We start from the raw sequence: 24,187 nt of genomic DNA, 5'->3' as shown, positions 1-24,187 counted from the left end.
GTACGCAACGTATTGGAAGCTGTGAATGTGAGGTCACGTGATGATTCATAAGTAATCACATCAATATATAGATTGGTTAAAGCCTATTTGGTTTGAGCGACATCTCTATATTAATACGTGAAGGAAAAACTTTGTATCCCTTTTTACGAAAATTGCGCGGACGGAGGAGTATGAAATTTCCCACACTTGTAGAGAATATAGAGAGGCAGAAGGAGTGCAGAATGCTAATATTTTTTTAAATTATGCCTAAAAATACATTAAATCCAAAAAAAGAAACATTACACACACTAGGTACTATGTATTTGATACACACACGCATGCATACTATACAATTATTGTCAAAGTTTGTTCTTGACGTCTGTGGTCAAATTGAGAATAGATTAAATATTGTTTGTCTTTATTAATATTTTTCTATAATGTAGTCTTGGCGAAATTTGTGATTATAGAATTATAATGGTCTTTGAAAATAGAATCATAGTAGTGTACAGACTTACAATTTCAATTAATTATAATTATAGTCGAATTTCGACTACTGCGGGACCACTAGTTTTTGTTAGTTTACGGGAGAATCATGTAAAATTTCGAACACAATATTAGCGTGACAAAAAAAACTTCGTCAGATATTTGAATGTGGTAAACATAATTGATGTTCAATTAAAAACATCGAATTGTTGATACTGATCTATATCTATCTATCTATATATATAAAAAAGAATTGCTGTTCGTTAGTCTCGCTAAAACTCGAGAACGGCTGGACCGATTTGCTAATTTTGGTCTTGAATTATTTGTGGAAGTCCAGAGAAATTTTAAAAGGCAGATAAATGAATGAAAATGTTCAAAATTAAATAAAAATAACAATTTTGTGTTTCCTTTGATTCCCTCGTCGGGCGGATTCCTTTTATTTGTTTTATACAAAAGTTTAGGTTTTTTATTTATCGATTGAGGCACTACGAAGTCTACCGGGTCAGCTAGTTTTTTATAAAAGTTAAACTGAACTTAAATTTTAATCATGAAATTTGGTATTTTTTCTTTATTTTTAATTTAGATACTACCGAAGATTTTTTTTTAGCGAGACTAACGAACAGCAATTTATTTATACGACACGATTTCCTGCATTTTCCTTAGTATAGTCCATGTAGAATATTATAACACCAAAAAGCCTGTGGATTTCATTTATTTGTAGCTGTTGTATATTCCAGAAACACACAGCAGAATAGAAAATATCAACTTTTTTTTAAATACGTGATTTGGGTACTACCTGAGAATTTTTTTCAATTTTTTTTTGTAACACCAATACCTCTACTATGGGGTGTTTCAGGATTATCTATTCTTTTTGAGACACTCTGTATATACTAAAAACAAACACTCTAAGAAGTCGCCTGAAAATTTCATCAATAAAAAAATAATATAATAAAAAATTCAATTGCTTACTTTCAACAGAAGTTAAATCTAAGTTTCTTTATAGACTTAGTAAAGCAATTATAAGTTTCAAAATTTGCGAGCGTATCTGTCTAAAATCTGATATTGAAATTTAGTTTAACGAGGGGAATAAACATAAAAAATGAAAATTCTTCTGCACAGAACCGTAAATGGACGAACATAGGCTAGTGATTTTGCAAGTTGTTTTTTTTTTCTAGAAGCATTTAGCAGCAACAACTTATTACTGGTGGTAGGACCTCTTGTGAGTCCTCAAATTGGGTGGCGCATTTACGTTGTGGATGTCTATGGGCTCCAGTAACCATTAACACCAGGCGGGCTGTGAGCTCGTCCACCCATCTAAGCAATAAAAAAAATGCATATTTATCCGTGAGATATAAGTCTCTCGGGTCAGATTCGAAGTCGTCGTGGCCTAAAAGATAAGACGTCCGGTGCATTCGTGTTGAAGCGATGCACCGGTGTTCGAATCCCGCAGGCGGGTACCAAATTTTCTAATGAAATACGTACTCAACAAATGTTCACGATTGACTTCCACGGTGAAGGAATAACATCGTGTAATAAAAGTGAAACCCGCAAAATTATAATTTGCGTAATTACTGGTGGTAGGACCTGTTGTGAGTCCGCGCGGGTAGGTACCACCGCCATGCCTATTTCTGCCGTGAAGCAGTAATGCATTTCGGTTTGAAGGGTGGGGCAGCCGTTGTAACTATACTGAGATCTTAGAACTTATATCTCAAGATGGGTGGCGCATTTACGTTGTAGATGTCTATGGGCTCCAGTAACCACTTAATACCAGGTGGGCTGTTCGTCCACCCATCTAAGCAATAACAAAAATGCACATTTATCCGAGAGATATAAGTCTCTTGGGTCAGATTAAAATATCCTAGTTTTAATATTGCGATATTTTGACAGGAACTTGCAATAAAGTGGTCGCGATTCCATCTAACCGATGCTTCTAAGCGACAAACTGCATTCGCGATCGAAGCTAAAAACAAGACCGTAAAAGCCGGTACAAGCCTGTTTAAAAAACATATCTGCCTTTGACCCTAGCTCTTGCTAGCTCTGGCTTTGCTTTTCAGGATGTTAACAAAATAACCCTTCTACTCATATCTGTTCATAAAATATTTATAACTACACGCTTTTTTTACAATAAAATCATTTTTTCTTACACTACTTTTAATTCAAATTAATTAAAATTTATTATCTATTCTTTAGTTGGATTTTCTATAAAAGCGTATTTTGTAAGTTTTTTTAAACTATTATATTTTTATGTTTGTTTCATTGAATTTCAATTTTTTTAATTTTTTTTTGTGTTCAACTTTTTTTTTTAATATTGTATTGTCATCGGTCCTTAATAAGTATACCAAATTTCGAATTAATCCGACGTTTTGAAGGGGGTCAAAATCATGTCCAAAGATTCCGTTACAAGCATACATACGTCTGAAGCTAATAAAAGCGTATTAAAATATATCTGCCTTTGACCTAGCTCTTCATTGAAGCACTCAAAAGTATTACACCTGGAGGGCTGGCATGGCCATCATCAATTAATTCAAGCTGCGTTGCCCTCATTACATTAACGAGCAAAACGTGACCTTACGCGGCAACCCTAGTTCCGATGCTTGAAGAAAATATCGCTATAATACACACTTAACGAGGGTTGAGTAGAGAAAGAGATGTGAGATATTGCGTTGCATAAGTTTGATGAGATTCTGCTTAAATTTCTTCAGAAAATCCAATTCTGTGAGCGTAGTTTTGTATCACAACCTTTTTGTACACCTAAGAAGTATCTATGTATTAATACGTGAAGCAAAAACTTTGTACGCCTTTTTAAGAAAATGGCGCGGACGGCGGAGTATGAAATTTCCCACACTTATAGAGAAGGAGTGCAGAATGCTAATTTTTTTTTAATTATGCTTTAATAGTACGTTAAATCAATAAAAAAACATTACACACACTACCATGTATTTGACACACACACGCATGCATACTATTTGTTTATTGACAAGCTTTTGTTATTGTTTAAAGTCTGTGGTCAAATTGAGAATAGGTTAATATTGTTTATGTAGTCAGTAGTTTTGGCAAAATTTATGATTATAGAAGTATAATAAATAGTCTTTGACAATAGAACCTTCATAATGTTCAAACTTTTAATTTTAATTAATTATAGTCGAATTTTGACTACTGCGGGACCACTAGTTGGATCGAAAAATTCTATGCTGATACTGATCTGTCTGCCTATTTACAAGGGTATATGCCTCTTAAAATATCTTGTATCAACAATTTGGCTGTCAGGTGTCTGCCAATAAAATTATTCTATCTTCCAGTAGGGGTCAAGTGATTCACCGAAAAAATTGGCAGCAACGTTCTCTGATTGCTTTAGCGGCGTATTGCGACCACCGAAATCTACTTTGATTAGGGTCTATTTCAAGCCCGCACGTATAGGAACCAAAATACTCTTTGTTCCTTTCGTGAATCAGTCAGCTTGAAGGACAGCAGTTTTTTTTTTTTATTGCCCTTGTAGGCAGACGAGCATACGGCTCACCTGATAGTGAGTAGTTACCGTTGCCCATGGACCTCAGCAATGCCAGGGGCAGAGCCAGACCGCTGCCTACCGCTTAATACTCTCCACAAGCCTCTTTTAAAGAAGGACATGTCATAGCGCTCGGGAAACACCGTGGAGGGGAGCTCATTCCATAGCCGGATGGTACGTGGCAAAAAAGGCCTCTGGAAATGCACTGTCGATGAACGCAGCGGTTCCAGATAGTATGGATGAGTTAAAAGAGGCAATTGAGATTTTGACTCGCAAGCTGGTGGAGCTACGATGTCTATAGGTCCCGCTAACACAAGATTCATAACGAGATTATCTGTACATCAAAAAGAAGACTATTTAAAATTGGCCAAAGTTCCAGAAGCTGGGGACAAAAAACTGTCACTTAAAGCGCCACCAACCGTGAAAGGCTATCAGTTTTTTTAAACGCGAGATTAAACTTTCTTTCTTTTCTTCAATAAGCTCCCCCTATTCATTTGAGCACAAACAAAAAAAAATATATAAAAAAAATATTCTTATTATCATTTTGGAGTCTAGAAGAAGTTTTATTCAAAAAGACGTTTGAAAGATTCATGCTACGTCACTTAAGATACGGGATAAGGTCAGTTTCAGTGATGGGCGTTTAGCGTTTTTATAGGCGATTTTCATGTACTGAGTTATAGCACCAAATTCCCAATCTATATATTAATACGTGAAGAAAAAACTTTGTATCCTTTTTTACGAAAATTGCGCGGACGGAGGAGTATGAAATTTTCCACACTTATAGAGAATATAGAGAAGAAGTGCACAATGCTAATATTTTTTTTTAAATAATGCAGAAAAGATACATTAAATCAATAAAGAAAACATTACACACACTACATACCATGTATTTGACGCACACACGCATGCATACTATTTATTGTCAAACTTTTGTTCTTGACGTCTGTTGTCAAATTGAGAATAGATTAAATATTGTTTGTTTTTGTTAATATTTTTTATAGTGTAGTCTTGGCGAAATTTGTGATTATAGAAGTATAAAATACAATCATAATAGTGTACAAACTTACAATTCCAATAAATTATAGTCGAATTTCGACTACTGCGGGACCTCTAGTTTAATTTAAATAATTATTTTTCTACGCCAACAAGAACGCATGATCTCTTTGTTGACGTTGACTCGCGTACTTATGACAGAAATGATGTACAAGCTTATCTATACTAATCTATACTAATATTATAAAGCTGAAGAGTTTGTTTGTTTGAACGCGCTAATCTCAGGAACTTCTGGTCCGATTGGAAAAAATCTTTCTGTATTAGATAGCCCACTTATTGAGGAAGGCTATAGGCTATATAACATCACGGCAAGACCAATACAAGTGCAGCAGCAATAAAGAATGTTTCAAAATACCAATATAGAATGTTCTCAATAAAATTTTAAATAGCTCCTTAACATTCTATAATTCAAAAATATTTTCACTTTCTACGTAAATGCAGTGGGGGTAAAATTTAGCGTTATGCCAAAGTAACTATTCCACGCGGACGGAGTCGCGAGCAAAAGCTAGTAAGATTATAAAATAGCTAATAATGAAGTGGAAAGGTATGGTAGGCAGCGGCTTGGTTCTGCCCCTGGCATTGCTGACGTCCATGAGCGACGGTGACCACTTACCATCAGGTGGGCCATATGCTCGTCTGCCTGCAAAGAAATTAAAAAAAAAAAAAAGTAGCAATAGTACCTCAATCAATGTATTCAAGTTGATGTCTTTACTAAAACATTTTCAAAACAAATAACCATTTCAACGTCTGTTGCATGATACTAAAGCTTCCTGTACGCTATCACCGAGTCCGCAACCTTAACAATGATTAATGAGTATCAGATAGCGATTCTGTGTAACGGAAAGCGACGATACAGCTCTCAAGGCATATGCTTAGAGGAGAATCTGCAAAATTGTCTTCGTTTTGTGTAAATAAGACGCATTGTTAGAATCGGGGCAATGTGGATGCTGACCACTGGTAGGTTTCCATCAGGTTGGAGGGTTTAGTGTTTATGTATATATATTTTATTATTGCTTAGACGGGTGGACGAGCTCACGGTCCACCTGGTGTTAAGTGGTTACCGGAACCCATAGACATCTACAACCACCTACCTGTTCTAAGGTCTTAGTTCAGTACAACGGCTGCCCCACCCTTCAAACCGAAACGCATTACTGCCTCACGGCACAAATAAGCAGGCAGGGTGGTGGTACCTGCCTACCCGTGCGGACTTGCAATATCGCATATTCAAATGCATGTAGTAAAAAGCGGTTATTTCAATATTTCAAACAGACACTCCAATTTTATTTATATGTATAGATACTTTCTAATGAAAGTATAATATATTGCTAATTAATATTAGGGACAGTCAAAGATTGTTCGGGTGGGTTTGCATAATTGAATGCTGACATTAAAAAAGCAAAGACATTTACTACTACAAGCAATTGAAATTCTGCTAAGAAAATTACGCATATCACGAGCCAAAGACACACAATTATGAACCGCATATAAACCAGCTGGTAATTACGAAAACCTAATTAAGACGAGTGGGTAATTAACGTGATTGGTTCTCTCGCTCCGTTAAAATATTCAAGAATCCAATTATTTTAAAATGTTTGATTTCGTAGGCGCGTTTATTATTCAGCGGGGCCATGTCTCTTGCATCCCGATGTTATGATAAAACGACATTAAAAATACAACTTTTAAAGTCGTCGTGGCCTAAAGGATAAGACGTCCGGTGCGTTCGTGTCGAGCGATGCACCAGTGTTCGAATCCCGCAGGCGGGTACCAATTTTTGTAATGAAATACGTACTTAACAAATGTCCACGATTGTCTTCCACGGTGAAGAAATACCATCGTGCAACAAAAATCGAATCCGCCGAATTATAATTTGCGTAATTACTGGTGTTAGGACTTCTTGTGAGTCAGCACGGGTAGGTACCACCGCCCTGCCTATTTCTGCCGTGAAGCAGTAATGCGTTTCGGTTTGAAGGGTGGGGCGGCCGTTGTAACTATACTGAGACCTTAGAACTTATATCTCAAGGTGGGTGGCTTCATTTACGTTGTAGATGTCTATGGGCTAAAGTAACCATTTAACAACAAGTGGCCCGTGAGCTCGTCGAGCTATCTAAGCAATAAAAACAATTAAAATCTACTAAAGCCACATCTCATAAATGTATTTTAAAATTAACTCATACTTTTGTAATAACTAGAGGTCCCGTAGTAGTCGAAATTCGACTATAATTAATTGGAATTGTAAGTTTGTACACTATTATGATTGTATTTTATACTTCTATAATCACAGTTTCGCCAAGGCTACACTATAAAAAATATTAATAAAGACAAACAATATTTAATCTATTCTCAATTTGACCACAGACGTTAAGAACAAAAGTTTGACAATAAATAGTATGCATGCGTGTGTGCGTCAAATAACTATACATGGTATGTAGTGTGTGTAATGTTTTCTTTGTTGATTTAATGTATCTTTTATGCATTATTTAAAAAAAATATTAGCATTGTGCACTTCTTCTCTATATTCTCTATAAGTGTGGAAAATTTCATACTCCTCCGTCCGCGCAATTTTCATAAAAATGGATTTTTTTTTTTTTTTTTGGTCAGCAGGAAATCTCCGGACTTCCGCCCTTGCGTAAAACGCGTGCAGAGCAGCTTGCACGTCGTCTTCTTAGGCACCCCCTCGCCGGTCCCCAGACCGACATGTGAGGGGGACCCGAAACACTTAGAGGGCCAGGGCTTGGGCGAGATCCGCCTCCCTGGCCCCCGCTCGACGGCGGCGGGATTGTGCGTCTCTCACGCGCCCCGCCGCCTCCTTCTGCGAGATGGTGCACTCGCAGAAGACGAGCATCGCCTTCCACGACTCGTCGTCGCCGAGCATCGATGCCACAACACTCGGCAACGACAAGTCGGTTCCTATTTTTGCGACGAGGACACGGCGCCACCCCTCCCATGCGGGGCAGGCGACGAGCGTATGCTCTGCCGTGTCCAAGTCGCAACCACAATGGTGGCACTCTGCCGTCGGCTTAGCTGTGATCCGGTGCAGGAACTCACCGAAACAACCATGCCCAGTGAGCACCTGCGTGAGCCGGAAAGTGAGGCGTCCTCTGTCACGATTCACCCAATCCACAAGAATCGGGCGAATCGCCTCGACGGTCCTACGACCAGCCGAAGGATCAGCCAGCCGTCTGGACCATGACTCCAGCATAAAAAAAAAAAAAAAAAAAAAAAAAAAAAAAAAAAAAAAAAAAAAAAAAAAAAAAAAAAAAAAAAAAAAAAAAAAATGGATACAAAGTTTTTGCTTCACGTATTAATATATAGAAGATGTACACAGAGAGAAGATTACTTCGAGAACGCATTCAATTCTGATCCTACGCGTAATCGCTTGAAGGTGTCATTTCAATTACAGGTAGCCTAGCTGTCAAACGCAGATATTATTATACGGATTTGATTGTTAAGCTTCAACCTACGTTTTTATGGAAAAAATAATAGCAAAGTAGGAAAACATTCATCTATTCATGTATCTTATACCTTTAAACGAGCAATTCTTGTATATTAATATATATATATATATATATATGTATATAATCAGAATCTCGGAAACGGCTCCAACGATTTTCATTAAATTTAGTATACAGGGGATTTCGGGGGGCGATAAAGCTACGATTTTTTTTCAGAAAATGTTGTTTTATTCGTGTTTTCAATAATCAACTCTTCCCGACATCTATTGGCGAATAATAATACTATTTTTCTTAATTGAGGGCAACTGACCGCTTTAAGGACACAACAAGATGGCGTTATCAAAACAAACCGAGCAAAGCTCGGTCATCGTCTAGTGTATTAATTATACGCTGTCGACTTAGGTAGCTGAACTATGTATGTTATTTTGTTTTTACCGATTTCAAAAAAGGAGGAGGTTCTCGATGCGACTGACTTTTTTTAGGTTTTCTCATTTTATTCAATTGAAGTCGTATTTTTTATGAAAATTCTGTTTCATCATTATAAGATTTGGGCTTAAAAATAAAATACCCTATCATGCACTGTCAAAGTTCAATAAACTTTGATAGCAACATTATCAGGTAATAACATTAAAAATATATTAAAGGAAACGCCTGTATTTTTCTAATGAAATACGTACTCAAAAAATGTTCACGTTTGACTTCCACGGTGAAGGAATAACATCGTGTAATAAAAATCGAATCCGCCAAATTATAATTTGCGTAATTACTGGTGGTAATTACCGCACAGGTAGGTACCACTACTCTGCCTATTTCTACCGTGAAGCAGCAATGCATTTCGGTTTGAAGGGTGGGGCAGCTGTTGCAACTATACTTGAGACCTTAGAACTTATATCTCAAGGTGGGTGGCGCATTTATGTCGTAGAAGAGAAGTCTATAGGCTTCAGTAACCCCTTAATACCAGGTGGGCTGTGAGCTCGTCCACCCATCTAAGCAAAAATAAATAAATTAGTGCTATGCTAATAATGTTATATTTGAAGGTACTTCCTTCTCAATTTAAGTTCATAAATTGTTTGACCTACTGAGGCCCACTTACCCTGTGAAGTTATTTAAGGCATTTACTAACTCAATGTGTGCCTTGCGGAACGTGATCCGAAATCATATACCTTGTTATGGGTTAAAGGCTAGTCACATTTGAGGGGCGCTTTGAATTTTTAAAGCCCGCCATAATATTTAGTAGCGTTCATAGATAATACACGTAAATTGGTTAGAGATAAGCATTGCAAGCAGCCAACAAAAATGTTTACGGGCGTCGGCCACTAGATGGCTTCGCTTCGATTAGTTTCTCACTGGTCCTGTAGATGGCAGTAATATATTACCTATATTATTATTTTTTTAATGAAGGATTTTGTAAATTTTCATAAACCACTAACTGATAAAATTTTATCGGTTAGTCTATAACAAATAAAGACTTGTATGATTTTTTCTTTTTTTTCTTTTCTGTGTTTAGCTATACAATATGATGTCACCTGTAATTGAGGTGACATCTGCCATGAACTTTTGTTAATTGTTCAATGTTTTTTATTGATGATCACTTTGTTAGTGCAACTTAATAAATAAATAAATAAATGCCGAAGCTTTAACAATATAAAAGTTTAGGGGCATCCGCTACAAGATGTCGCTAGTTTCCATACAGAAAAAATATTTGTCTTAAAGTATCGCCGTTTCCAGGACCCGGTAGCGTTAATTTCACATGGTAATATTCTGCCTTTTATATTTATTTATTGCAAAACAATCCCTGAGATTTCCCTGGGTGGAAAAGCTCAAGATTATCTGACTTGGTTACAAGTACAGAGCTTTCTATCCACGGGAATCTCTCACTGGTCACATATCAGTATTTAAGATAAGCCTTGTGCGGACCACAAACAGCGGAAGGACGAGCCGGTATAATCTAATAATATATATAATTCACATGATATGGTGTTTGTCCAAGATGAATTTCAAAACTATTCATGTATAAAAAATATAAGCTCTTTTCTAAATGTGTGCATCATTCCAATTTGAAATATTTTTTTAGGGTTTTCCTGCTTAGGCTAGTAACCTCGAGGAGTTATTCTAGATTTGCCGAATTCTTAGGTGAGCTCACGGGGTTGAAGCTTGACGACGTTGCTAACACAAACCCTAGCTAGAGCCGTGCTTCGCAGAATCTACCACCGGATCGGAAACGTGACCCACTGAGAAGATCCGGCGAGAAACTCAGTGGGCTGTGTCTATGGGTTAATTCACTCGTCGAGCCCTTCATCGCAAGGGACGGGTTCGACGAGGATGGTGACCGGTGCTTTGATAAACTCTCAACAGATGGCGCTGTAATCAAAATATAAGCGCTTCATTTATAATACTAACATTTGTAAATATTTATATATAGATGTATATACCGTATATACGGTAGGCAGCTGTATCCTTGGCATTTCTGACGTACATGAGCGATGATAGCCACTCACCATCAGCTAGTTGTGCACGTCTGGCTACAAAGGTTTTTTTTAAATAACTATTATTTATTGATTATCCACTATTCGTGTCTAAGCCGTAATGGCTGGCACTCTAGGGAAGGTTTATATAAAATTACCATCAAAGTACAATAGATGGCGCGTGTTTAGTATAAAAAATCGATATTTTTTTTTATAAAATCCGATACATTTCCAACAATACGTTATCGGATTTGATATAAAATTGCTTATGATCTAAAATCATCTACGGGATTGTACATTCAAAACAAATTTCCGGCGAATAAACATCTGTCATTTCATTATTTCATATGTCCCATGGCATTTTAAGAATGTCAAAAGGAGAAACAAACTGGTGGGAGGACCTCTTGTGAGTCCGCGCGGGTAGATACCACCACCCTGCCTATTTCTGCCGTGAAGCAGTAATGCGTTTCGGCTTGAAGGGCGGGACAGCCGTTGTAACTATACTTGAGTTCTTAGAACTTATCTCAAGGTGGGTGGCGCATTGACGTTGTAGATGTCTATGGGCTCCAGTAACCACTTAACACCAGGTGGGTTGTGAGCTATGATACACATTCGTAGCTTGAGTTTATGTACTAACGCATTCAAAGTTATCTTCTTGATATAACCTTGTGATACATTTACGGATATGGATATTGTTATGAACCGTGTAACAAGATATGGCTGTGTGAAGTTAGTTAACAAACATCCAACGTGAAGTTTGTCAAAGTTCTTAACCAAATATATTTAGTGACGATCTTTGGTATATAATTTCCTCAATTAATTGTAAGCGAAGTAAATTGTCCCTTCGTAATAAGGTGACACTCTACAAAACTTGCATACCTACGCCCCGTCATGACCTATGCAAGTGTAGTGTTCGCTCACGCGGCCCACACCAACTTGAAACCCCTTCAAGTTATTCAATCCCGTTTTTGCAGGATAGCCATCGGAGCACCGTGGTTCCTAAGGAACGTGGATCTCCATGATGACCTGGAGCTTGACTCAGTCAGTAAGTATTTATAATAGTCATCATTGCGCCACTCTTGTCGTGGCCGCCGGAAATTACATACCCGATCCTGTGGATCGAATGGTAAACAGTGACGTCGCCCTAAGCACGTCATTACGGATCCTCCCGATCCACTGTCGGTGCTTTTAGGTACCTCAAGCACCGGTCACCGTCCTCGTCGAACCCGTCGCTTGCGGCGAAGGCTCGACGAGTAAATTAACTTAAAGACACAGCCCACTGAGTTTCTCGCCGGATCTTCTCAGTGGGTCGCGTTTCCGATCCGGTGGTAGATTCTGCAAAGCACTGCTCTTGCTATGGCCAGTGTTAGTAACACTCCGGTTTGAGCCCCGTAAGCTCACCTACTCGTAAAGAAGCAATGATCATATTCCATCAAGTCGATTTCACTCTCTACTGCTTACGAAAGAAAAAAGTATATTACAGAAGCTAAAAAAATATCTGATGCACTTTCCCACGAAGTGCGTGTAGTCCTTAACCCGTGACGTCATGTACCATACGTCTGTTACCATCGATGCGATGCCGATGTGTTTTCCAGAGTATAATGACATTAACTTCAAAACGGCAAGAGCCCGCCCGCATACATTACGGCGAGCTTTCCCGGTAATTTTATGTAGAGCTTTCGTGAATTTATATTATGGTTTTATGTCGTGGTTGGCTTTTCATGAGTTTTTTTTTTAGCGTCGTCATTAAATTATTGTGTATTTTTGGGCTGTCGATTTTTTTCCGAAACTAGGTTATGAGTCTTTTGAAATGCATGAAATGAAAAATCATTCACGAAATCATAATATGAAATCAACTTGTGTGAAGAAAAACGTATATGACGGGGATTTTTTGCTGAATTTACTAACTGAAAATAAGGTGAGTGGTTATTGTCGCCCAAGGACATCAGCAATGTGAATGCCGCTTAAACCAAATACCCTTTCACCAGTCGATATGTACTTACACAAGACATTGATGGTGTGAGTGGCGATCACGTTTTCCGTCAGCTGAGCGTTGATGCCGTGGCACACCACTACTATTGACCTTCTATTCGGTTCCACTATCACGGTTATGTTGGACGAGGTAATCCAGCCACCTGTTTAAGAAAATAATCATTAAAATAAATTATAGTTTAAAAAAACTAAAACTAAAAAGTACGTATTTATAAAAAATCCAACAAAAAAATAGAAACTAAATTTTAATATATTTGAATTAAAAATAGTGTAAGAAAAAATGATTTTATTGTAAAAAAAAGCGTGGCGTGTTTTTTAGGATACTATCAAAATAACCCTTCTACTCATATCTGTTCATAAAATATTTATAACTATTGACACCATGCACCCCACGCTTTCTTTTTTTTTTTAATTCAAATATATTAAACTTTATTTTCTATTTTTTTGTTGGATTTTTTATAAAAGCGTATTTTGTTTTAGTTTTTTTAAACTATTATTTATTTTTAATTTTTTAGTTGAATTTTAATTTTTTAATTTTTTTTTATATTGAGTTATCATCGGTCCTTATTAAGTATACAAAATTTCGAGTTAATCCGACATTTAAAGGGGGTCAAAATCATGTTCAAAGATTCCGTTACAAACATACATACATACGTCTGAAGCTAATAAAAGCGTATTAATTACACATTCCTCGGCAGGGAACTGCGAGTAATGCTTAATAGTGGAGCACTGGTATACTTCACAGCACACGGCAGCAAGAATCGAGCAATTGCTCCCCTAAAATGGCTCACCTTCTGGAGAAATAACGGTTCTATTACTAGCTTCTTTATGGTGCTTCCCTATGACTAGCCACTTAATCTCAGCAGCTGGATTCGAAGGAGCTGTACTGCAGGTCAGGGGAACTGGATCGCCGACTCTCGCTTCAGAGGGTCCAGATATAGTGACGTGGGCGGGAGCAACTGAAATAGAAGATAATATTAGACGTTGGTCAAGCTGTAGAAGACATAGTTCAATAGCTCATAAACAATCAATGAGTATTATATTTCATATATATAATATATATTTTTTTATTGTTTAGATGGGTGGACGAGCTCACAGCCCACCTAGTGTTAAGTGGTTACTGGAGCCCATAGACATCTATAACGTAAATGCGCCACCCACCTTGAGATATAAGTTCTAAGGTCTAGTTACAACGGCTGCCTCACCCTTCAAGCCGAAACGCATTACTGCTTCACGGCAGAAATAGGCAGGGCGGTGGTACCTACCCGTGCGGAATCATAAGAGGTCCTACTACCAGTAATGGTAACTAGATAAATAAATTTATTATTTTCTTCAATCAAATTATTTTTAAATAGGATTGATCGTTTAGAAGAGATCACTTACTATAAACTTGTCCTGATAATTATTGGCATCAAATATCCAATTTATGTTAATATTATGCTATTCTCATTTTTTGGTATACAAGCAATTTAATTTAAATTACTGTTTTACGTTTATAATAAACTAGCGGCCCGGTTCGGCTTCGCTCGGGCCTTAACAAAAATTTCACAATAAAAAAATATAATGCACACACACATCAACCCTTATATTATTTGCTTCAGGTTACTAAAAAAAGAAAATTATAAGGATAGTTTGAATATTATTATTTTAATGAATATTTTAGGTATTTTTTTTACACCTTGGATCACATTATTGGATTTTTAGTAAGGATCCATAATTTAAAAAAAAAGTGAATATAGCCTATGTCACTCGGGGATAGTGTAGCTTCCGAACAGTGAAAGAATTTTTCAAATCGGTTCAGTAGTTTCGGAGCCTATTCAAAACAAACAAACAAACAAACAAATCTTTCCTCTTTATAATATTAAGTATATTTTAATGAATATTTTAGGTATTTTTTCTACACCTTGGATCACATTATTGGATTTTTAGTAAGGATCCATAATTTTAAAAAAAATAATGAATGTAGCCTATGTCACTCGGGGATAGTGTAGCTTCCAAACAGTGAAAGAATTTTTCAAATCGGTTCAGTAGTTTCGGAGCCAATTCAATACAAACAAACAAATCTGTCCACTTTATAATATTAGTATAGAAGTATAGAATGATATTAAAATCAGTTTACTCGTAGTTGCTTGCCCTACGTATCTAGAAGTTATATTAATGTAATTGAGTCCTCGTGCGCTCCATAAGCATAATTGCAAAAGTTTAATGTTAATTAAATTAACGTGTATGTTGTAATGATACCTATTACAGTTAAGATAAGCTTAATTTTATTAAATCAACTCGAAGTTTAGTAATTCTGAAATGGATTATCTGTTTCAGCTAAATTATTTTGGGTTGCCGTGTGAGGGAATCATATTACATTATTTTAAAATTGGATTCATTGAATTGAAATTGAAGTCATTTTACTTATTGTGAAAGTGTGAAGAAGTGTTATCAACAAATTAAAGAGCAGAGCGTGGTATGGACATGTGATGCATAGAGAAAAGATGCATGGAAATGGTAGTGCAAGGTAGGACGAGGACGACCGAAGAAGACATGGATGGAGTGTATGAATGACGATATGAGAGAGAGAGGAGTAAGTGTTGAGATGACGGCTGATAGAAGAGAATGGAAGAGAAAAATTAGCTGTGCCGACCCCACCTAGTGGATGAAGAAAAAAAATATCATTTTTTACGTCAACCTAAACCTCTTTTTAGCTTTTTTTGTACCTCTGAAGGCAGATCTGCACACGGTCCACGTGAATGGTCACCGTCGTCCATATATATTAGAAATTGCCTAATGCACATTGCCAAAATCATTATGACCATATTTTGATATTACAAATAACACAGAGATTGAATGATATGGTATATAGAACAGCCTTTTCACATTGATCTCCTCGCGATATTGTCCAGTGTTCCGTAATTTTTATTTCCAAAAGCGGTCTTAGTGTTTTATAGACAAAAATCTGTCTGGTACTTCTCATTATCACGAATGAAAGCTATTTAAATTAAGTAAACTCAATTACCTTCAACGAGAAAATTTTCTTCCCCCTTACAAAATTGTATACAATTTCTTAACATATTCTTAAAATAATCGTATTCTTAGGAAATTTTGATGTTCGTTTGATACAGAAAGTACTTTTGGGTCACGCACACTGGTTTCTGCCGGATTATTTTGTAGGTAAGGTTGTCTCGAGGACATTCAACGTCAAACGAGTCCTTGTGTGTTAAACGTAAGCAAATAACTTCTGAGAATCCTTCAAGAATTTCATAAAGTAACATTTGGGAAATTCATTCCTGAAATTATTCTGTGATAGTGTGTGTGTTATTTGCGAATGTACGTGCTCATAATATGTTTTTATATTAAGCGAATTGGTTTTTTCCATTCATTATATTTTCCTTTGTATAGTACGCAGCATTACAGCCCTAATAATATAATCACAATCAACATAAACTAAGACTAAGCGGAAAAAATAAAATTCAAGTATTACAGAATTTGCTGACTAAGTTTTTTTTATTTATTTGATTTGTGGTCATTGGTTAACAAAGATTAATAGGTTAATATTAATAAAACTATCACTATGTCCTGCTAGTAAAGCGTACAAATATTAGGCCTAAGTATAATCTACATTAAAATATTAAACTTAAATTATAATTATTTAACTCTATTCTACTTTATCATCTAAATTATCTATCGTCTAAATATTCTGACATAGTATAGTAAGCCTTATCTAATACTTGCAATTTTTGCTTAAAATCTTGTAAATCTACTGTCTTTAAAATTTTTATAGTTCTAGTAGTACTAGTAGTAGTAATTCAAAAAACATAGTATAGTGTTGTCACAGTTGATTATTAAAATACTTGAAATCATTCGTGGTTGTAGTGGATTCATGATAAAACAAGTAAAGCAATAGAAAAGTCACATTATCTAATTAATAGTCTAAGCACGATTTACTGGTGGTAGGACCTCTTGTGAGTCTGCGCGGGTAGGTACCACCACCCTACCTATTTCTGCCGTGAAGCAGTAATGCGTTTCGGCTTGAAGGGCGGGGCAGCCGTTGTAACTATACGGAGACCTTAGAACTTATATCTCAAGGTGGGTGGCGCATTTACGTTGTAGATGTGTATGGGCTTCAGTAACCACTTAACACCAGGTGGGCTGTGAGCTCGTCCACCCACCTAAGCAATAAAAAAAAATAAAAAAAGTATGTAGTGAAAGCTTCAGTCATATCTGCGAATCGTGAAGTACCCAAGTTACTGCAGTTTTAATAAATTACATGTATTGTCTAGTAGCACGGGTCCCAGTTTGTTAGTTTTTAAATTGTATTATGCTAGTAGATTCTACAAAGGGCGTTTATCCAAGATAATATGGAGGGCCATACTAATAAGATAATGCTACCTTTTTTTTTGTTGCTTTGGTGGGTGGACGAGCTCACAGCCCACCTGATGTTAAGTGGTTACTGGAGCCCATAGACGTAACGTAACGTAAATGCGCCACCCACCTTGAAATATAAGCTCTAAGGTCTCAGTGTAGTTACAACGGCTGCCCCACCCTTCAAACCGAAACGCATTACTGCTTCACGGCAGAAATAGGCAGGGTGGTGGTACCTACCCGCGCGGACTCACAAGGGTTAGTACTACTAGTAATATGGTTTCGACTTAAGGCTATGATTTTTACGGGTTGCGGTCAAGAGGTCCTACCACCAGTAAAAACCAGTACCTCGTAGCCTTGCAGCTTAAGACCTGTCTCTCGTGATCAACTTAAAAGATTCAAGGTTTTCCGAACACATGATTGCACCACCTTTTGGCTTCGAACACCAGAAACCCGAAAATCTGAATGTGTTCAGTATGAACCCTATTACGTACTTTTGAGGTTAATGTTATTTGACGTTTATTGATGTACTCTCTATTTTAGCACCATCTTTTGGTTCAAGCTCCTATGTTTCTATAATTTTCTATATTATTTCAATTGCTAGCACATTCCAACTGGCTTCTACAGCAAAAATGTATGAAAATGAAAATAATACCACCGTGAACCGTTTCAAATTCAATGTAAAATCTCTCTGTAGTCTCGTCATATTTTTCCGCTTGATAAGACCAAAGGTTTTCATATAATACTTACTACCAGGAAACATTTGAATCACCAAAGATTGTAAGTAATTGAAAGCTTATGCAAACTTTCCGTTGGTTTTATTAAAGTTTCCTTCACAACTTTAGAACAATACAAGAACGGTTAAAAAATACAACGATCTATTTAGACGACAACATTGTAGCAATGAGTTGAGTTGTAGCAACTTGAAACTTTACTGGTGGTAGGACCTCTTGTGAGTCCGCGCGGGTGGGTACCACCACGTTGCCTATTTCTGCCGTGAAACAGTAATGCGTTTCGGTTTGAAGGGTGGGGCAGCCGTTGTAACTATACTTGAGACCTTAGGACTTGTATCTCAAGGTGGGTGGCGCATTTACGTTGTGGATGACTATGGGCTCCAGTAATCACTTAACACCAGGTGGGCTGTGAGCTCGTCCACCCATCTAAGCAATAAAAAAAAAACCTATGAATGTTCGCATGTTGAAAATATTAAATGTTCTTTGAAACGTCAATATTTTGAGTGAATTGTAAAATACACATCATGCTATGAGTAATTTTACCGAATTGTAATGCATTATTTGTATACAGTCAAAACTGCAATGTGTCGATAACATACAATGCGAAATCACCGTTCCCAAAGATTTAAACATAGTCCCGGGCAAATAGCTTTCGTTGTTTATATAGAGACAAAGTCGATCCCTTGAACTGTAGACGCACCAACTGAACTGTGATCTCGAATTTCATCCCGGACATAAAATAATACGCATCAATAGTCAAACAGGTTTTGGAAAAAATTCGGTACGGCTTAGGTTTTCTTCATGCATTTTGGATTTCTCTAGTCGATATATTTATTGTAAACTGTCTTGGAATTGATCTCCTGCATTAAGTATATAGGGGATATTGAGTTCATATACCTATCTATATTAGAAAAAATAATCCTTTATGACTTTAGATTTTCAAAGACATGTTGACTGGTTTTACCAGTATTTTAACTCACTAGGATTTCCAATTTCATGTCATACAAAAATAGCTTTTATATTCATACTCACAGAGCACAGTCAGGTCGATCTCAGCCTTCAGCGTGTTGCTGATCATGATATTCTTGGCTTCACAACTGTAACGCGCTTTGTTATCGGACGCATCGGCCGTGAAGGAGAGCACGTTTTCAGACATCCTTCCACTAGTTCTGAAACAAAATAAATAATGAAACAATTAAATTCATTAGTTGGTATATTCAATTCTTAGGTTTTTTTATTGCTTATTTGGGTGGTCGAGCTCACAGCCCACCTGGTGTAAAGTGGTTACTGGAGCCCATAGACATCTACAACGTAAATGCGTCACCCACCTTGAGATAAGTTCTAAGGTCTCAAGCTTAGTTACAGCGGCTGCCCCACCCTTCAAACCGAAACGCATTATTGCGTCACGGCAGAAATAGACAGGGTGGTGGTATCTACCCGCGCGGACTCACAAGAGATCCTACCACCAGTAATTACGCAAATTGTAATTTTGCGGGTTTGATTTTTATTACACGATGTTAAAAATAAATGTGGATAACCACTATTTACGTACATTTAAGCTTTCAATGGCTAAAAAATTCCCGTAATTTCTCTGTTTTATTATGTAATTACCGCAACTCGTAAAAATCAAAGCCCTAAGTCGAAACATATTTTATTATACTATTATTATTATTTCTGCGTTGAAAAAAAATTTATTCGTAAAACATCATTTATATAAAATTCAAAACTTTGAAAGATCAAATGGAGCCAGCGTCATTGAAAGGGCTGCACAGTCAAACTCAAACTTAAAAACAATCCACAAAGAACAAAGTTTGACTTACTATAGGGATTAGCCGATTAAAAATTGAGTTTATCGATACGATTTATTTGAAAGATTCCGGGTGCTATACATAATAGTTTAGTTCTAAAATTCCATTTAAAGAACAGCGTTATGCAAACAGATTTAAAAATACAAGTTGTGAATAAGAGTTAATTGAACAGAGCATATTGTATAATTAATAGTCTCCTAGTACAGGCTTGCACGCTTAAAAGGAGACTCCAATCAATGTATTGTTTTGACTCGTTTTTGAATATAAAGATTTTTTGTATAGAATAGTATCAAGCACGCACGGATAGTAACTTCGGTGTAATTCTGGCGTGTACCACTTTTGGTCTGTGTGACAGACAACCATAACATAATAATCTTGTAAAAAAACTAATTGATAATTAAACCTATTTACATTCTTTAAATGGAAATATTAATTAATACCTTTAAATAAAAAATATATTTTAATCATAGTGAATTATTTCCCTTTCTCTATATGTTGTGTTATGCATTAATTTACATAATATTATGTCATCGATATTGACGTTATAATATAGTGAACAATGCTAATAGTGATATTTGACCAAAATAAAACTTTATATCGATGGGGACAAGGATAATTTTGCTTCAAAAATTCGTGTTACACTAATTAACATTTTAAATTTTATTGCTTTATAATCGATAACTTTTATCGATGTTTTCCCCTCATTTTTTTTTCAGCACACCGATAAAAGGGAGAGTGACGCTCTTGAATTCATAATTACATTTTTAGTTCAGAGTTCGAATGAGTTTCCGAATCATTTTTAAGAACAAAAGATCGCTTTTCGTCTTATAATTTTTTTTTAATTGTTTTAATGACAGACACTTGTCTTAATTAATTTCACAGTTAATTATAGCATGCTTAATCCGGTTCGCGTCGTGATTAAGTCAGTTTAATGGTTTTTGATCTTGGGTTTATTTTACGGATATATTTATTTCAGATGTTACGAATAGTTAGATATTTCAATTCTTTGGACCGTATAAGAGGTATCTGAATGGGAAATTCTACTTAGCAAGTCTCATACAGGCCTGTAACTGTAAAGCAGTTTTGCGTCCTAGTTTGAGGTTACAACGACCGTAGGATCGATTAGGGTTTGAAACTTTTGTCCAAAAAGAAGGGGGATTTGACTTCATTTAAAATCAAGTGATCAGCAAGTTTAGCTAATTAATAAATTACACGTGAAAATGTGTGCCAGGAATATTCTCTGTGTTTGATATCAAAATATTTCACTGGCGGTGCGGCCTATTTTTGCCGTCAGGTAATCATTTTGGTTTGAAGGTATATCTGTAATATGATACAATTGAAATTTCGATCTCATTTCTCGAGGTAGGTGGCGGCTTTGACGCTGTGATACAATGGCTACGGTAGTCACTTCGCGCTGGGTGGGCCAAGCGCTCGTTCGTCCGTTCACGCAAACATAATAATAAAGAACTAGCTGACCCGGCAGACTTCGCAGTGCCTCAATCGATAAATAAAAGACCCAAACTTTTGTATAAAATAAACTTAAAACAAACAAAAGGAATCCGACCGACGGGGGACACATCAAAGGAAAAACAAAATTGTTATTTTTATTTAATTCCGAGCATTTTCATATTTATCTACCTTCCTTTTATCTATTCTATTCTATCCTTTTATTTCTCTGGACTTCCACAAGTAATTCAAGACCAAAATTAGCCAAATCGGTCCAGCCGTTCTCGAGTTTTAGCGAGACTAACGAACAGCAATTCCTTTTTATATATTATGTAGATTAAAATGATCACTTCAAACTATTCTTCAACATCCTAGAATTTTTTTAGCAAGATCATACTGAGAATAAAACTTTCGTTAAGAAACTCTTAAACCTAGGTCCCCCTAGACTTGAATATTACAAAATCTGAAAGCTTTTAAGTAGTTTGAAAGCTCCGATGCTGTGCTCATTATGATTTTATGGAAAATACTACAAACTTTTGGCGGGGGCGATTTTTAAATGGAACATTTCAACGAACTTGAGACATGAGTCCGAAGACTTCAACAACATTAACGCGACCTGCAAATAACAAAAAAAAACTAGAGTAAGTATCTCTCTAAAAGGCGTATTGATTTTTGGACATGTTACTATTATTTTATTGCTTTGATGAGTGGACGAGCTCACAGCCCACCTGGTGTTAAGTGGTTACTGGAGCTCATAGACATTTATAACGTAAATGCCACCCACCCACCATGGGATATAAGTTTCAAGTTCTCAGTAGACTTACAATGGCTGTTCCACCCTTCAAACCGAAACGCATTACTGCTTCACGGCAGAAATCGGCAGGGTGGTGGTACCTACCCGTGCGGACTCACAAGAGGTCCTACCATCAGTAATTACGCAAATTATAATTTTGAAAGTTTCATTTTTATTACACGATGTTATTCCTTCGCCGTAGAAGTCAATCGTGAACATTTGTTAAGTACGTATTTCATTAGAAAAATTGGTACCCGCCTGCGGGAATCGATCACCGGTGCATCGCTAGATACGAATGCACCGGACGTCTTATCCTTTAGGCCACGACGACTTCATGTCTCATGTCGCATGAAACTACAGTTTAGAAAATTTTATCCTTATGGTTTTTAAGTCGTAAGCATCCATTAGGGAAATCTCTTTGGGAGCTTTATCCCAAATTAGGGATATTTAAGTCCATTTAAAAAGTTATTTTCACGGAAATTCATAAACCGACTTCTGGTTACAAATAAGTGTAGATATTACGTAAAAATCTCCTTTGGGTTTTGTAAGGGCGGTCTCACTCTTCAAACAGCATCGCGTGATTGCATCGCAGCAGATACTAGTGCGATAAAAAGCTTAATACGTAGAGCTTTAAAGTCATACGTGACGGTATCCATTGAAGCATTGCTACATCACACCACAAACCCATTTTCCATCGACACTGTAATCCGATCCCGTGGGAGGTTCGATGACCACAAAAGTTGACCGCGACTTGTTCTTCTATCAATTGAGTATTGTGGGAGTTTTCTGAACATACAAAGCAGTGGCTTGAATGATTGGCTGACAGATATCGTTACGAAAGGCGGGGCAGCCGTTTTAAAATGTCGTTGAAGTTTCGACCATATCTTTCAAGATGGGCTCGGATTGAGATAAAATACTATGGCGATAGCTATCATAGAACACAAGATATTTGACAGATGCCTCTGAATCTCGCTTACGACATTTTCAAGATAAGCTTGCATATATACAATTATATTATTACTGGTGGTAGGACTTCTTGTGAGTCCGCGCGGGTAGGTACCACCGCCCTACCTATTTCTGCCGTGATGCAGTAATGCGTTTCGGTTTGAAGAACGGGGCAGCCGTTGTAACCTTAGAACTTATCTCAAGGTGGGTTGCGCATTTACGTTGTAGATGTCTATGGGCCCCAGTAACCACTTCACATCAGGTGGGCTGTGAGCTCGTCCACCCAGCTAAGCAATAAAAAAATACAAGTTCCGAACAACAACATTCGGACCGTCGGTCGGTCTACCGATAAATAATACCCGCTTGGTGGAAGATCTTTCCCTTGTCGTATACCTCAACAATACTAATGGCCCATGGAAAACTTCCGCACAAAATATTCATGATGTACTAAATTCGCTGGAGGCCAATTAAAACTCTGCTTAACGTATGTGGGTTGGAAATGTAAGCCAAAAAAAATTCATGCGACCATGTTTTAATTTTACGTCATAAACATAGCAACCGAACTGCCCCGTAGCCAAACAAAAGCAACTCGACCGGAGCTTTTGTTTTTCTTTTCCAAAGGGCTCCCTTCAAAGCTCCCCACGATACCGGACAATTAACATATGTAATTAAACAAAAGCTCCCACATTCACGCAGGGTCAGTTATATGAGCTTATTTGAGTTAAAAATTAGTTCACGGTCGAAAGGCCCTCGTGAGAAGATCGTTATCATTCTCGAGCTGTATTTCTTTAGATCGGCTCCCGATGCTGTTTAAGTTATGAGAGTTTAAGCGTGTCTATCTTTCTTACAAATCTATACTTAATATTATAAAGCTGAAGAGTTTGTTTGTTTGAACGCGCTATATTCAGAAACTACTGGTCCGATTTGAAAAATTATTTCAGTGTTAGATAGCCCATTTATCGAGGAAGGCTATAGGCTATATTACCACGCTAAGACCAATGTAAGTCGGTCAAAAAGCGTGATTTTGGTAAAATAACTCCCTAACATTCTATTATTTAAAAATATTTTCACTTTCTACGTAAATAAAGAGGCGGGTAAAATTTAGCGTTATGCCAAAGTAACATATATTAAAACAATATTTTTATTATTATAATAAGCTCAATATTTGTTTGCAACTAG

General features: G+C 36.8%; 1 protein-coding gene across 4 annotated transcripts in view; it reads right to left on the bottom strand.

The window, feature by feature from the left end:
• The window catches only part of LOC101736649 (nephrin), a 257,615-nt gene that overhangs the window by 32,104 nt on the left and 201,324 nt on the right, over positions 1-24,187 (bottom strand). For all 4 annotated transcript variants that reach the window (XR_005246160.2, XM_038019715.2, XM_062675693.1 and 1 more), the window contains exons 9-11: positions 19,049-19,185; positions 13,721-13,888; positions 12,941-13,072 (exon numbers count right to left, since the gene is read on the bottom strand). Coding sequence is in view for 3 of the 4 variants with exons in the window: in XM_038019715.2 (XP_037875643.1) it covers positions 12,941-13,072; positions 13,721-13,888; positions 19,049-19,185 (437 nt within the window). In the remaining variant the exon portion in view is untranslated. The remainder of the gene's footprint in view (positions 1-12,940; positions 13,073-13,720; positions 13,889-19,048; positions 19,186-24,187) is intronic.

Source organism: Bombyx mori, chromosome 24 (genome assembly GCF_030269925.1).
Source record: "Bombyx mori chromosome 24, ASM3026992v2".
NCBI lineage: Eukaryota > Metazoa > Arthropoda > Insecta > Lepidoptera > Bombycidae > Bombyx > Bombyx mori.
This window is presented reverse-complemented; position numbering and strand designations above follow the sequence as displayed.